General features: G+C 33.7%; 2 protein-coding genes across 2 annotated transcripts; one reads left to right on the top strand and one right to left on the bottom strand.

Annotated features, from left to right (window-relative positions):
• Positions 1 to 3727: 3727 nt before the first annotated feature.
• LOC104088827 (transcription factor TCP2-like) lies at positions 3728 to 12655 on the bottom strand. The gene is made up of 2 exons (XM_033654149.2): positions 10886 to 12655; positions 3728 to 4015 (listed from the first exon to the last, which is right to left on the bottom strand). Exon 1 carries the CDS (start codon positions 12176 to 12178, stop codon positions 10916 to 10918), a length of 1263 nt encoding a protein of 420 aa, XP_033510040.1. The 5' UTR covers positions 12179 to 12655; the 3' UTR covers positions 3728 to 4015; positions 10886 to 10915.
• Positions 5950 to 6797, top strand: LOC104088828 (uncharacterized). The gene is made up of 2 exons (XM_009593571.1): positions 5950 to 6580; positions 6712 to 6797. Exons 1-2 carry the CDS (start codon positions 5950 to 5952, stop codon positions 6795 to 6797), a joined length of 717 nt encoding a protein of 238 aa, XP_009591866.1.
• Positions 12656 to 15410: the final 2755 nt, after the last annotated feature.

The raw sequence follows: 15410 nt of genomic DNA, 5'->3' as shown, positions 1-15410 counted from the left end.
TTATTTAAGTATTATAATTTACTTTTATAAACAACTTGAAATACTGATTTAATTTAAAATAATATAGGGTCGCTACCAAAGTAACGTGGAGGAATTCATCCGTAGTCATCCAGCTGGTGAATCGGGTGAGCCAACCCAACCTTCGGACGAGGATGCTGAAAGAATATGGTTGGAGTCTGTTGGCGGTCCAAAATGGGGGAAGGTATACGGGCTTCCTACTAAAAACTTCCATCGCTATAAGTGTGGAATGCGAGGAATGGACTTCCTCGCAAGGCGAGCAACTTAATAGGGAGAGCCTCTCCGCTATGCGGGAGACAGTGACAAAGCTCACATTAGAGCTAGAAGCGACCAAGGAAAGAGAAAGGCTTAGAGATGCTCAATTCCTTGGCATGCAAGCTCAGATCAGAACTCTCCTATCTAGTGGAGCTTTTCCGTTGCCCCGATCTCGTGAGTCATCTCCGGAGGGTCGACCTCCATGTGATCGTTCCTCCCGCCCTACTCGTGATCGTTCCTCCCGTCCTCTCCGTGATCGTACTTCCCGTCCTCCACAAGACTGTTCTCTATATCGTCTTGTAGATGAAAGTTCATCAGACGGTGATGATGATGTTGTACAAAACACCCCTTGACTTTTATATACTTTGAACTAGACAAATAGAACCAGTTTTGAACTAGTTATAATTAGTTTTAACTTGGTTTTGGATTTTTATGTTTAATTGAACTTTAATTTGTTAGTTTTAAAGTATTTATTGAATGTTTTGGTTGTTGTTGTTGTGTTGTTGTTGTTGTTGTGTTGTTGTTGATGTGTTGTTGTTGTTGTGTTTTTGTTGTTGTTGTTGTTATTGTTGTTGTTGTTGTTGCTGTGTTGTTGTTGTTGTTGTGTTGTTGTATTGGTATGCTGGCAGGTGGTTTAGCTTCCAAAACAGGCATTTTATGCCAAAATTAAACCCAGAAAAATCGACCAAAGTTGGTCGGTTTTTAATTAAAATAAATAAATTATTCCAAAATCGACGAGCTCTTTGGGAATCTGAAGACGTACGAAATGAAGAAGAAGAAGAAGAAGAAGGATAACGAGAGAAGAGAGCCCAAGAGGGGGAAAAACCTGGTCCTCAAGACAGACAACAATGAATCAAGTGGTGAGGATGCTGATATGGCTTACTTGACAAAGAGATTTCAGAAAATGGTTCGCAGAAATGGAGGTTTTCCAAAGTGGGGCAGCTCCAGCAAGCCAAGAGGATATGACTTATGTCATAAGTGTAGGAAGTTAGGGCACTTTATCAAAGATTGTCCTCTTCTCAAGCAAGATCAGTACAAACACAACTCAGATAAAGCAACTAAGAGGAACCAGGTTCCTGACAAACGATTCAAAAGAAAAAATATTGCCGACAATGTTGTGAAATAAGCTCTTACTACATTGGGAGACTCCTTCATTGAATCGGACGAAGATCATGACAAAGGTGACAGGTCCATAATGGCAGTAAAAAATGAAGCCATTGGTGATTATTATAGTCTAGCTGATATTATTTCTTTACATTATGGAGTTAGGTTTTACCCGGCAAAAATTTTAACCTGTCATGTTCCTCTTAAGTTTACTTTTATCTTATATCTTTTTTTTACTTTGTTATTTAGCATAAATTAATAACTTTAGATTGGTTAAATTGTGAAAACGATGGATTTGAATCAAATTTCGATATGAATACTATTTCTTTTCACATGTATTTCTACCACGTTTATTTTTGCAAATCCTTCATGGGAAATTAAAACACAATAGGAGGAAAAAAAACTTAGCCCAACGATAGATTTGTTAATTACACTATATAAATTTCTCTATAACAACTTTTTTAGGATTTAGTTGATTCTTTAACAAAGTTCAAACCAAAATGAAATAACGGTGGAATTCTAGACTCGAAAAGAAAATATTGTAAGCGTAGGATATCTGGATATACGCTTAGTTTGTAACTATAAACTAATTTAAAATTGTGAACAACGTCTGTTGCTGCATATGATGCTCGATATGAAAATGTTTTGAGTTTTAGAAAATCTAATTAATATGACCTAACTACACTAACTATTTATAATGTACTAGGAGTATTAACTTAAGGGAAAAGAAAATCACCAAAGAGCTGGGGGCACACTAAACTAATTAACTATAGGAAGCATAATAAATTTTGGGAGTGGAGTTTATGTAATTGAAAATTTTGAGTACTCCATTATAAGATAATTATTCTTACACATTCTTAAAAGAGTTTATAAGAACACCAAGCCTTACTATGATGAATAAATTAATGTGATGAAGGTCCAGCATATATATCAAGTGACCCTACTTATGGGAGTACAATGAGTAATGTTATTGTTGTTTGTCCAGCGTATCAAGTGAGCTGAGTTTGTGACACAAACATTTAAGAATTAAAATTCGTCTCTAATAAAAAAAAAAAAGTGGAAATTGTAGAGCAGAATTGTTCACTCTAGGAATCAATTACAACCTTATAGTTTTGACTTTCATGTAATCATAATGTTGCTTCAATTGAATTGGAAAAAAAAAATAGATGCCATTACATCAATGTATGTACAAGAGTAATTAGAGTTTGGTTTCAAATTAAAGGAGAATAAATGTAGAGAAGAACAAGTTTAAATTAGACATGTATTAACTACCATAAAGAATCATAAATACGAGACAAAATTACTTATATCGATTTGATTATCTTTATTAAATCACTGGAAACGTTTAGTTTCAATAATAAAATAATAGTATATTAATTGAGACCAACCTACTAAAACTTAAATCTTAATATTATAAGCTAGAGAGAAAGGAAAAATAGAAACAAAAAGAGGAGGAGAGAAAAGAGTGTATGTGTAGATAGACTGCAAGTCTAACATACATTGTTGATAGATTCTTTATATATTTGTTGACATTTTCAAAGATTAAAAGTTTCTTCTCATTCCTATAGTAAAAAGCCACAAGAGAAAGTAAGTTCTTATAGTTCAATCTTTAAAGTCTTCTCATATGTCCACAAAAGTCTTCCTTACCTGCTTTGTTCATATATAATGCGTAAGAGATCGAGTAAATTCAATAATAGACGCTTGTTGGTATTCCATTTTCTTTCTCTTTTTAGGTAGAACTAATACGAAAATTTGAGTTTATCGGTAATAAAACCTAGCTATTGTTCAGCTATGAGGGAAATGAGTGAAAAACAGCTATATGCAGTAAAAGAGAAAAGGATCGTTGATTGCTACTTAAAACCTAACAGTTAAAACGTTAATAGTAGTAATAAACATACGTTAATAGTAGTAATAAACATACATGCTATGAATTAACTACAAATGTGATGTCTTTAATATCTTCATAAGATATAAGTTGAACGAAATGAACATGTTCAATATTAATCAAGCTTATTGCATCGTACACTTCTAAATTTATTCTCTTAAGATTTTTGGTTTCCTTCCATCCTTCTCCTCTTAGTTAGGGTGTTACTTGTGAAACACGTACATAGAAACTAGTGTATATATATATATGACAAATAATAGTTTAGGACCAATCCATAAGGTTAACAAGGGATCTCATGTATAAACGACGAAATTAAACTTCCAAAGGAGGCAACGTTAGAAGACCCTTAGAATAAAGAAACAAGAAAGAATACACTTATTATGTCAGTGCATATAAATTAAATCCATACAAGGAAGGGCCTTTTTGAGACTTTAAACGCAAATAAAGATGCATAATAGAATGAAGTCAACATCAATCATCGGCTGCTCATTTCTTATAGAAATTATCAAATTCGAAGATAATCTACAACACAGAACAACGAAACCAGTTCAAAGAAGTTGGCAAAATCCAGCATCTTAGGTTTAATTCAACAAAAGTTATGTCTCACTAGAAATACATAACTTGGCAGACATACATCCCCGGAGTTTCAAACCTGTGCACAAACTGCTGTCGGGGGTATAAAAAGAAATAGTACTCAAAATGAGAAAAACATGCTCCCTTTGGGACTTAGTTGTTGCTTCCATCTTCAATTCCCTGTATCAATTATGAGTAACAAAAGCCAATATAGTTTCAGATAACAGTAAAAATGGTTTTGAGAAAGTAAAGGGAATATATTAACCAAGTCTACTCATTCTCTGAAGATAAATGTATGAATTATGAGAACAATAATTTACATAAAATTGGGTAACCACTTTGACCTGTAAATATTTAACACCAATAACAATGTCACCATCCGATAGAATAGTTATCCTGATACAGTACACGAAAATATAGGCTAATGAAAACAATCAACTCAAGAAAATCCCTGGTTAGTGATACTAGGCAAAAAGTGAGTCCAACGGGTTATGTGCACCAAATTTCCCTATTATAATATAAAATGCATCTCATATGTTGTGCATGTCTTTTTTCTTTATGGTTGCAAAAGAATAAAAATTTAGTGTTGTCAAATTATAATGGAAGAACGATTCATTTTATATATATATACACACACACCATATTTGTTACGAGTTACGACACAAGCCCATGCCCGCACGCTTTAGGCCATGTCCATCCGCTTTAGGCCTAGGCCCGCACGCATTCGTCTTTTTTGGCTACGCCACCTCGAGCCCCAAAAGCACGCGTATCTTGTGAACTTGTGTCATGCCTTGTAAAGTTCTTCACTTTCATTTCCCTTGCCTAGAAGTCTGCAAGTCCTGCCTGACCTACCCTCATCAGCCTGCCCTCCGTCACGGGCATCACATTCAACCCCCTCTCCCCCTTGGAACTCAGTGTCCTCAATGAGGTTTGCCCCACCATGTATAACATAACGAGGGGTGAAGTAGAAAAGGATTAGAAGGGAAAATCTCGGTGATTAAGCATAAACAGTGATGAAGCCAACAAAACAAGAGAATCAGGGATTTAGTCTTTTGCAGGTTAACGAGAAGCTGAGAACAGATTGAGTAAAAGCTCTGGTTAGAATGATATTTTTGGATTAAAACAACGAAACCAGAAAGAAGAAAGGAAAAGAAAAGGTAGAAGCAAGGAAAAAAAGAGACAATATTTGACACTAAAAATGGTACTTAAGACTTTTTACTTGCTAATCTAGAAATGAGTTTGTTCCAACGGAGCTACATATCTCGAATCAATGCAAACTTAATTAAAAACGAACATATTAGAAGCAAAGGATAGCTATAGCTAATAGGAGTACTAACTAATTGAGGTAAAGGCTCAGAAAGTTACTAGTTGTACTCACATCTGGTCCAAGTAAGGATACATTTGGGATTTAGATAATCTCTAGTTTAGAGAATTCCTAATTTCAAATAAATTGCATGAGTATTTAAAAGCAAATGAGCTACTGGTTCCTACTCTGTAGAGTATTCGTATTCATATCGACGACCCCAACTAGTTTTGAATAGAAGCATAGTTGAGCTGAGTAGAGTAGAGCTTGTGATGAGCAATGATCTATTTCCAGTTATTCAGACAAATGGATATAAATGATCAAACATTCTGAGTGCCTGGCTTCTGTTTCCATTAGATGTCTTTAGCATAGAAAGAACAAAAGAATAAAAATGAAATATTGTCACATTACTTAGAACTCCCAAATCTGCATTAACATATCTTTATTTGGTTTAGCCAGATATAATAGCTTCCACTATAAAGATTGTTGGATTTTGCATCTGTTATTGCTACTGTTTTCTAGAATAATTAGTTGTTTAGTTTTTGAAGGAGTCTGCTAGAAGATTCAGAATTTTAATTATAGTAAGAGTTTAGTAATTTAGTTGTAGGAGGAGTCTACTACTTTATTTATTTGGCTATTTAAAGCCCTATGATTAATAAAATTTTAGAGACAGATTTTCAATCCTAACAGTGGTATCAGAGCCTCCATTGATCTTGACGGATCTCTGAATTTGCTGAAAAACAACCAATTTCAACCACTTTTAAACCATACGCATTTTTACCCATACCGATTTTTAACTAAATTTTTAACAATGGCAACCAGCGGTCTCTCTTTGAATACCCCACAAACTTTCACCGGTGAAAACTATCAGATTTGGTCAGTGAAGATGAAATCTTATCTTGAAGCTTATGATCTATGGGAAGTTGTAATAGAAGACAAACTTATACAACTTCCTGCAAATCCTGCTCTTGCCCAAATCAAAGTTCACTCGGATAAGAAAATCAAAAAATACAAAGTCAAAACTATAATTCAAAATTCAGTTGCAGATTCGATCTTCTCTAAAATCATTGCATGTGAGACAGCAAAAGAAGCTTGGGAAACACTCAAACAGGAGTATCAAGGAAATGAACGAGGCAGACAAAATCAAATTTTAAATTTGAAAAGAGATTTTGAATCTCTTAGAATGCAAGATGATGAGACCATCGCTAAGTATTCTAACCGAATTTCTTTAATTATCAATAAAATCAGGTTACTTGGCGAGGATTTCAAAGATAACAGGATAGTTGAAAAAATTCTTGTGACAATTTCTGAGAGATTTGAATCCAAAATTTCCTCTCTGGAAGAGTCTAAAGATCTCTCTACCATCTCTGTTGCAGAATTAATAAGTGTTCTTCAAGCACAAGAGCAAAGAAAGGCCTTCAGACAAGACAAAGTTACTGAGGGTATTTTTTATGCGAAACACCAAAAAGAAAAAGTGATAATCCTTATTGCAAATATTGCAAAAAGAAAACACACTTAAAAAAATTTTGTTGGTGGAGACCTGATGCATTATGTGAAAATTGCAAACAAAAAGGTTATGTTACAAAAGTGTGCAAGTTCAAAGATGCTCATGCACAAGCACTAATAGCAAAAGAAGGAATTGAGGATGACCTTCTTTAGACTGCAGTAACAGAAGCAAGGAGGAGTGTTGGATTTTGCATCTGTTACTGCTACTGTTTTCTAGAATAATTAGTTGTTTAGTTTTAGGAGGAGTCTGCTAGAAGATTCCGAATTTTAATTATAGTAAGAATTTAGTAATTTAGTTGTAGGAGAAGTCTTCTACTTTATTTATTTGGCTATTTAAAGCCCTATGATTAATAAAATTTTAGAGACAGTTTTTCAATCCTATTTTCAACTTTCTTGCTGCTTGTATATTTTTTCTAAAATCCATAACAACGATTGCATACTCACAAATCATAGAACTCAAGTTAGTAATGAAACATGCAATGTAAGCATAGCTAGCTAAAATCTAGCTTGCACCAAATTCTGCAACTCATTAATATGCATACTGAATGTGAATATTTTACTCAGAGATCAATTATTTACATGTAAACAAAGTAAAATTGGCTATATTAATTACAAAGACATCAATTGTCTCCACATGTTCTAAATAAACTTAAGCAACATGTAATGCTTCGAATTGGTATGTTCTTCAAATGAGGATAAACTCCTTTATTTATAGCAAGAGACTTATGTCCTTCAAGCTTGCTATAGCTGAGATGATGCCATAGTAAATATCATGACAAAATAAACCAACCACACATTTTAAACTATGTCCCCAAGTTTAATTATCTGTCGATCACACTTTTTTTTGTTTTTGGAAGGAAAAATAGGCTTATGCTTATAGTGGGATGGATCCCACTAAAGCCAAAAGAAATAACTATATTACAAATGTCCACCTTGATCTAATTTTTTCTAATATAGAAAAATTTGCTGCAGCTCTCTTTAAAAGTTCTTGTGGGCTAAATCCTAACGAATTGGTACAAGCTAAGAGCCGGATCTAATCGAGTTACTTTCATCCTAACAAATCTGACTGGACTTTATGTAGCTACTTCAAATTAAAACTCATTTGAGAAATTTAAAATAATACCTAATTTTACTTTTTTGTTTTGGCTGTAACAACAAATTCCTCGTCCATTATTTTTTAACCTGGCTAGATTCAGTTCTGATACCAATTTATTAGGATTTACCCTATAAGGGCTTTTGCATAAAGGTGCAACAAATTTATTTTATTTGCTAAATTTAGGTCAAGGTGAAGATTTGTAATACGGTCATTTCTTTTGGCTTTAGTAGGGTCAGAGGCGAAGCCAAGATTTCAAACTTATGAGTTCGGGGTCCTAATCTTTTCAAGTTACTGAGTTCTAAATTAATAATTTGTATATATTTAATGAAAATTTTAAGACAAATACGTACATGATTTGAACCAAAGCTATTGGGATCGGCCGAACCCGTAGCTAACACTATGGCTCCGCCTCTGAGTAGGGTATATCCCACTATAGGCATAAGTCTATTTTTTCACCCAAGAAAAAAACTTAACTGAGAGGTAATTAAACTCACGAACAAAGTTTGAAATATGTGGTTGGATAACTTTGTCATGATATTTTCCATAACATCTTTCCAGTAGCAACTTTGAGGCCAAGAGTCTCTAGCTATAAATAGAGGCGATTCTCATTATTTGAAGAACACACCAATTCATAGATAGCAAGAAGTATTACAAAAGTGGCATCTTATGCACTATTTTGTAACAGAGAGTATGTTCTTGTTTTGCTTGTGTGAATTGTGAATTCCTTTGTGAGTGTTTTCGTGGAATTAATTTCTTAGGGTATTTGAAATTAATTAAAATATTTATTCTAATTTTATACTTTTTTTGTATTCTTGTTAGTATAGTAAATTTGCTCTTCTCTACTTATGAATGTATGTCACATTGATCGAACAACGTTAAATTTGTGTTTTCTTTATCTGCATTAATTGTCATCATTATCAACTTGCATTAACTTTATCATTGTTGTTATAATACTGCTTTAAAATCCGCATCACCTGATCCGGATCCCGATCCTAACACAACATAAACGTATACACTGAGGCCTGACAATATATTTTATTCTCATGACTCTCGTCCTAAAATTTGATGATGCCTTACTCAATGGAGTTACCTAGCAATTGAAAGAGTTAGACCAATAACCTTGGGAATCAATATTTGAATCCCAACAAAGGCGACATTAGGTGAACATTTTTCATATGGAAAAGTTATCTGTATATGCACTTGAAGGTAGTTTGTATACGATGGATTAGTGTAGCTAGGTGCAAGCAAACTGATCAGAAATCCACATACACAAATAGCAAAAACAGTCTTGACTCTTGAACAAGAACAATATCAATCTCAAAATAAATTTCCTTGTTCGATGCCTTTCTTAAACTCGTATAGAGTCAAACTATATCATATAAATTAAAACGGATAGAGTATAACATTTTCCAAGTTAGCTAGAACCTTTAGTGAATAATTAGCTATATATATCTATCCTCCTTCCTAGCCATTTAGATCTCATCCTTATATTTTCCATCTTTTATAAAAAAGAAAAATAAACAAATATGGAGAAACCTTTTTTGACTCAATAATGCAAACATTTTGTAAGAAACATGACATTGTATGTTGCAATGAAACCATTGGGACTTTCATTTTTAAGCAAAATTTAATTGGAAATTTTACAAGCCAAAATTTCAATTTTACTGTTTAGTATCAACTGTATAACTACTACTGTTTCCTTATTTAAGCTATATTTTCTCTCTGTTTATTATATCTCATAAATAAAATATTAATTATCTACTCTATAGTGTCCAAAAAGACTTACTTTATGTTGCCGTTTGACAATACTTCTACCTATTCATTATGACGTTGAAATATCAATCTTCAGAGTTAATACATAAAAACAGCTCTTACCAGCCAGTTGTCATAGTTGGTTTTTTTATAACCGAGAAATTTTTGGAGGCCAGTCACTAATGGTTTCAAATTCAATTTATATTTAGTTCGTACACTTTTTCACTTAAAATATTATATTTTATTAGCGATAGAATATGAACTCATAAAGTATATCTAAACTGCACATCACTCGCTGCTGAGACAAGTTGTGTGAAGATTTTTTTGTTTGACGAGTAGTGTTTGTGACACAAAAATTCAAAATTTTGGGTTCACAAATTTCACTTGTCCAGACAAATCCTCACACAACTTGTGTTAATTGTGACACATAAGGTAATATTTTTCTTGAGCTAGTCACTATAATCTTCAGACACAAACTTGTGATAATTGGTGTGAGGATTATCTTTGTTTGACAAGTGACGTTTGTGATCCAAAATTTCAAAATTTTGAATTTACAAATTCCACTTATCAAACAAAGAAACATAAATAAATCTCACACAATGTGACAAAAAGTAAAATATTTCTAGAGCTAGTCATCTATTATAATCTTGTCTGCACTTTAACACAAAATATAGGTCTAAATAGGATCTTAGGTTTTATTTGACCTAGCTAAGCAAGAACTCAAAATCCAAAGCTTTCCTAACCCTAAGACAAGTGCTCTCATCAAAGCAAAGACAACGAGCGCCGTTGAAACTGACAAGTGTTGGCTTTGGTTATGGGCGTTTAAATGTTCACTGACATCTTTGTGGGACACTAACTAAACAAAGACAAAAATAAATATGGATTTAAAAAGAAGCAGCATCTCTAGTCTATAGCCATTAATAATACCTCCACCATTGTTAAAGTTCCCTTCATTCCAGCTATTAACACCTGTCACAGACATGCTAAGCAAGAAGGAAACCATATTCAACATAACAAACTAAGAGACAACCCAGCCGATCCCTAAAAGCAAAAAACACATCCCCCAATAGTCTTATTAACTTTTTATGAAACCAAGAAATCTAATAAAGACATTTCATAGTACTAAAACACATTATTCTAAGAAGGAAATACCCCCAAGATACTAATGTTTTATTTAAAAAAGAGAAGCCCGCACACTAAGCTCTCGTTATATGCGGGTATAGTGAAGTGAAGGATCAAATCACAATATCTATTGTACCGAGATTATTTTTACGACATGACAGTAATTTTACCGGTTAAGTCAAACGTTACCGAGTTTTATTCAAAGAGAAAATATTTAGAAAAATGGAGTCTTTTTGGGAAGGTGAATAGAGTTCAAGAACTGAATATTTACCTTAGATGAAGATGGGGCTTTTTAATGAACTTAGTTCTTTCCTTTTCCTTTCTGATCTGAATGGTTATAGCCATTGCCATAGAAGAGCTGTAAAGGGGCATCATATAAAGCAGCAGCATTAGGAGCAGCAGCAGTTGCCATTGTAGTGCCAAGAAATAAACTTTGAGATCCATCTATAGGAGAAAACCTCTGGAAGTGATGAGGCAAAATAGATGGTGAAGTAGAAGAAGAATTGGACTGAAGGGTCCCCCTAGAAATGCTGAAGTTCAAATTGTACTCGTTACTTGTATTGCTCTGGGTATTGCTTTCCCCATTGGCGGTCACAACCGGGACTAGGTTGTTACCGCCGAAGGGGAAATGCTGCAGCTCGGGCTGATGGTCTCCTGAAATGCTAAACATTGGCGAAGACACCGCTATTAATGGCTGTAGAGGATTTCCCAAATAAACTTGACCCGAGAAGCCAGTAGAGTTGTCGATTCCACGAGTAGATGATGGGTCTAATAGTCCCGAGGTAAAGTATTCCAAGGGATTTGTAGACCATTGCCTCTGCGTGTTTTGGTGAATAGGACTGGTGTTTCTATTGTTGTTGTTGTTGTTATTGTTGCTCATACCGCCTGCCAATAGCTCGGTGAAAGAAGAGCTAGGGTGCATATTTTGGTGATGATCAGACTCTTTTTCTTTCTCCTTTTTCTTTTCCACCGCCCTTTCATTTGCTCGTCCTCTTGCCTTGATCCGACTTTCGGACCGAGAAAGTGACAATCCAGAACCTTTGCTGGTCTCAGAATTGCTACTACAAGGTTGTTGTTGTTGCTGGTTGAAATTCGGATCATCATCATCCAATTCAACATCAGCTGCATCAAAACCCGGCTCGACCCCAGCACTAGACCTTTTCTCATCACTGAGCTGCTGTGCATCTGGAAATCCCTCCAAAGGAGGCAGCTCAGCAATAGAAGGAGCGGCAGCTTTCAGCAGCCACTCCACGGCCTTGCTCGGCTGATCACAGCCGAGCCGATCTTGCAAATCATAAAACTGTATAGCTGTATTAACCGAAAGGCGAACACGCCTATCTCTTAGCCCTTTTGAAGTCCAAACCTTGCTATGCCTATCTTTCCCTCCTGATGCACGAGATACTCTAACAATTCTTGATGAAGGCCACCCATAAAGTTTACCAATATCACCAAAACTACTCTTTTTTACTTCACCTACATCATCTAATTCTTCATCTTGGTACCCTATCTTGTTGCTAATTCTTGGAAACTTACACTCTTGAGCTTGAATCTCCTCAATCTCCATACTACAACTTTCATGCCTTTTCTCAAACAATTTTTCCAAAATCAAGAAAACCCCACCTCACAAAAGTAGTTTCTTGAGACTAAGTAGTACTATAGGTTTTTTTTTTTTTTTTTTTTTATATGTGGATTTGGGATTTAGGGTTTAGAAATGAAGAAAAAGAGAAAAACATGAGCTGGTGTAAGAGGGTGCAGTTGGGGGGACTGTATGTAGACGTGGGATTTGGATGTCCTTTGCATTGATCATGATTACAACAGTACTTTGGCTTTTATATAAAGAGAAAGGAAATAATAGTATGTGTTTGTGTAAAAAGGCGTTTTTTGCGGTTTGATATATCACGTTCAGCTACATATAGGGCTTTGTTCAAAATGTCAGAAGTAGAGGAGATAGGAAAAAGAAGGCTTCTTTTTTTCTTTTCTTTTTTCTGCGGTGATTTCAAAACAAAGGACCTGTGTATTTGTTCAGAACTCTTCTCAGCGCCACAGCTCTGTGTTATACTGTAGAAAAACAGTCAAAACCATAGCCACAAAAATCAGTAAGTTCCAAAAAATACAAAATTTAAAGAAATGACCAAAAAATATCTATGCTAAGAGAATAGGGACACTGCTTTTATCTTTACAATATACAGCTCTCAACCTCTTAAGGTAGAACTTATAGTTTTTTTTCCGTATAGTTTTGGATATTTAAATATTAAATTTAAAATATTGAATTAATAATCAAATTGATTTTCAAAAAGTAAAAATATTCACATAAACTGAAACAGAAAGAATTTTTTTTTTTTTCATTTTTAAGAGACTGACCTTCATTTGAGCTAAAACAGGTAGTTTTTCACAGGGCTTTAGATTTAAGCTTTAGGATAGCTAGTTCTTGACCTAAGAAGAAGAAAGAAGACTAATAAGAAGGCAGAGCGGAGAACATTTTTTGTGTGTAATTAAAGATTTGCATACCCTAGAAATTGCATAGGTTAATGCTATGCTCAAAAAGAGAAGATAAACCACACAAATAAAAGAAATAAAATGAAGAATGACATATTAGCTAAAAAATAAACTATTTCCACTAGGACTTAGGTTTATAACTATACCATTAATTAATTGGATAAAATAAATGTTTTTGTTTTCATGTTTGTGTTTGTGCGACTGAGTGAGTGTATACAACAACCACAACAATATAGTATTAATAACATATTCATTTTCCCTTTTGTTGTCTCTTGAAAATAGATGCAGTAACATAGTATTAATAACAGAGTAATTTTCACATGTGGTTATTGTAATTTTCACAGGCGGTCATTCAACTTTATGTTCATTACGTAAAAGTGATTTTTTTTTTATTACATAAAAGTCATTCAACTTTGTTTCATTAATCAAAAGTCATTTTTCTTTCTTTTGTTACACAAATATTATTTTACTTTGCTCTATTTATCACAAAAGTTACATTGGTCGGATGTTATAATATATTTATTTGAAAAGTCTATTATGCCCTTGTCATTATAAATCCTCTCATTTATATAGCACCTTCTATATTATATACTATTTAATATATTTTCACCTAGGTATTTTACGTGTAGTTAAAATAACTTTATATTATTTTATTTATTATTTTTATAATATATCCATACATTTAATTTTTCCATGGCAGTCAATTTGTTTTATCATATTCAAACATGAACATATTTTAATAAGAATTTTAGAAAAAGTTTCAAAAATATTTGTGTTTAATATTAAGTTTTTTAAAGCTTTATCTGTTAATATTATTTATTTGAAGTATTATATATTCCATTGTGCTAAATGTAAGTATTTTATTTATTGGATTAATGAGTATAGTTTGGCTAATAAATCAGTGAGCTTTGATTTTATAAAAATTTTCATTAAAAATACTTCATTAAGCATGGTTAAGAACATGGACTTGAGATTTGTTCAAAGTAATGTTACTAATAACTTTAATAATGTTACTCATACATTTGTTAAGAAAAAAATTAAATGTATAAATATATTATAAAAATAATAAATAAAAAATATTAAATTATTTTAATTATAAGAAAATACCTAGGTAAAAATATATTATATAGCATATAATATAGAAGGTGTTGCATAAATGAGAGGATTTATAATGTCAAGGGCATAATAGACTTTTCAGGTGAAAGGTTTGTAAATTCTAGCCAAAATGACTATTGTGATAACTAGAGCATACTAATATAATTTTTGTATAATAAAAGAAAGAAAAGTAAAATTTTGGGTAACGAACACAAAATTGAATGATTTTGTCACGACCCAATTTCTCCCTCCGTGAACCGTCATGACGACACCTAGTCTTTACGACTGGGTAAGCCTAACACTTTGTGAAAATGAAACAAAAATACGAATATTAACTACTAACAGTAACAAATATCTAATAAGCAACTAAATGTCACTCGCGCATATACAATTATCATCTCTGAAAACGTACAAAACAATTTCCAAAACCCGGAATACCGTAAGTCACAAGCTACTAAGAAGTCTTAACTGTTCTATACATCATTTCTACAGAAAGAAGGCAAAATGAACATAGGGGGATAAAGGGGGGACTCAGAGGATCTGCGGGCGCGAGCAGATGTACCTTGAAGTCTCCAATAAGCAGTAGCGACTGCAACTAGTGATGAGGCTAGTAAGATAAATCTGGATCTGCACACGAAAAACATGTGCAGGAAAGGGCGTGAGTACACCACAACGATATCCAGTAAGTGCCAAGCCTAACTTCGGTCGAGTAATGACGAGATCAGGTTAGGGCCCTATTGGTATACATATAATGAAATAAGACAGAATGAAATATTGCAGTAAAATAAATACAGAAATCTAAGAGGAATAGAATCAATGAAAGACAACAGCTCAGAACACAGTGATAACAACACGGGATCTCCCGAGATACCGTCTCGTAGTCCCAAACGTAAATGTGCAGGGGGATCTCCCGGAATATCGTTTCGTAGTCCCAAAATAAATATGCAGAACAGGGAGATCTCCAGGAATATCGTTCCGTAGTCCCAAAGTAAATATGCAGTACAGAGGGATCTCCCGGAATACCGTTCCGTAGTCCCAAAATAAATATGCAACACAACCCACTGAAATAACAGTTACAGCAAGAAATCCTACAGTTTAGACTAAGTTCAAGTCAAGGAAAGCAGGAAATTTCATTAAACATACTGCACAGAGTTCAAATAGGCAGTTAAACAAGTAGGCATGCTATTCTAGTCTAAACATGATAT

The sequence above is a fragment of the Nicotiana tomentosiformis genome, chromosome 12 (assembly GCF_000390325.3).
Source record: "Nicotiana tomentosiformis chromosome 12, ASM39032v3, whole genome shotgun sequence".
NCBI lineage: Eukaryota > Viridiplantae > Streptophyta > Magnoliopsida > Solanales > Solanaceae > Nicotiana > Nicotiana tomentosiformis.
This window is presented reverse-complemented; position numbering and strand designations above follow the sequence as displayed.

Coding starts and splice junctions, on each gene's coding strand:
- LOC104088827 (XM_033654149.2), bottom strand. CDS start 12,178: ATGGAGATTGAGGAGATTCAAGCTCAAGAGTGTAAGTTTCCAAGAATT.
- LOC104088828 (XM_009593571.1), top strand. CDS start 5,950: ATGGCAACCAGCGGTCTCTCTTTGAATACCCCACAAACTTTCACCGGT. Junction 6,581..6,711: donor ACAAGACAAAGTTACTGAGG/GTATTTTTTATG, acceptor GCAAACAAAAAG/GTTATGTTACAAAAGTGTGC.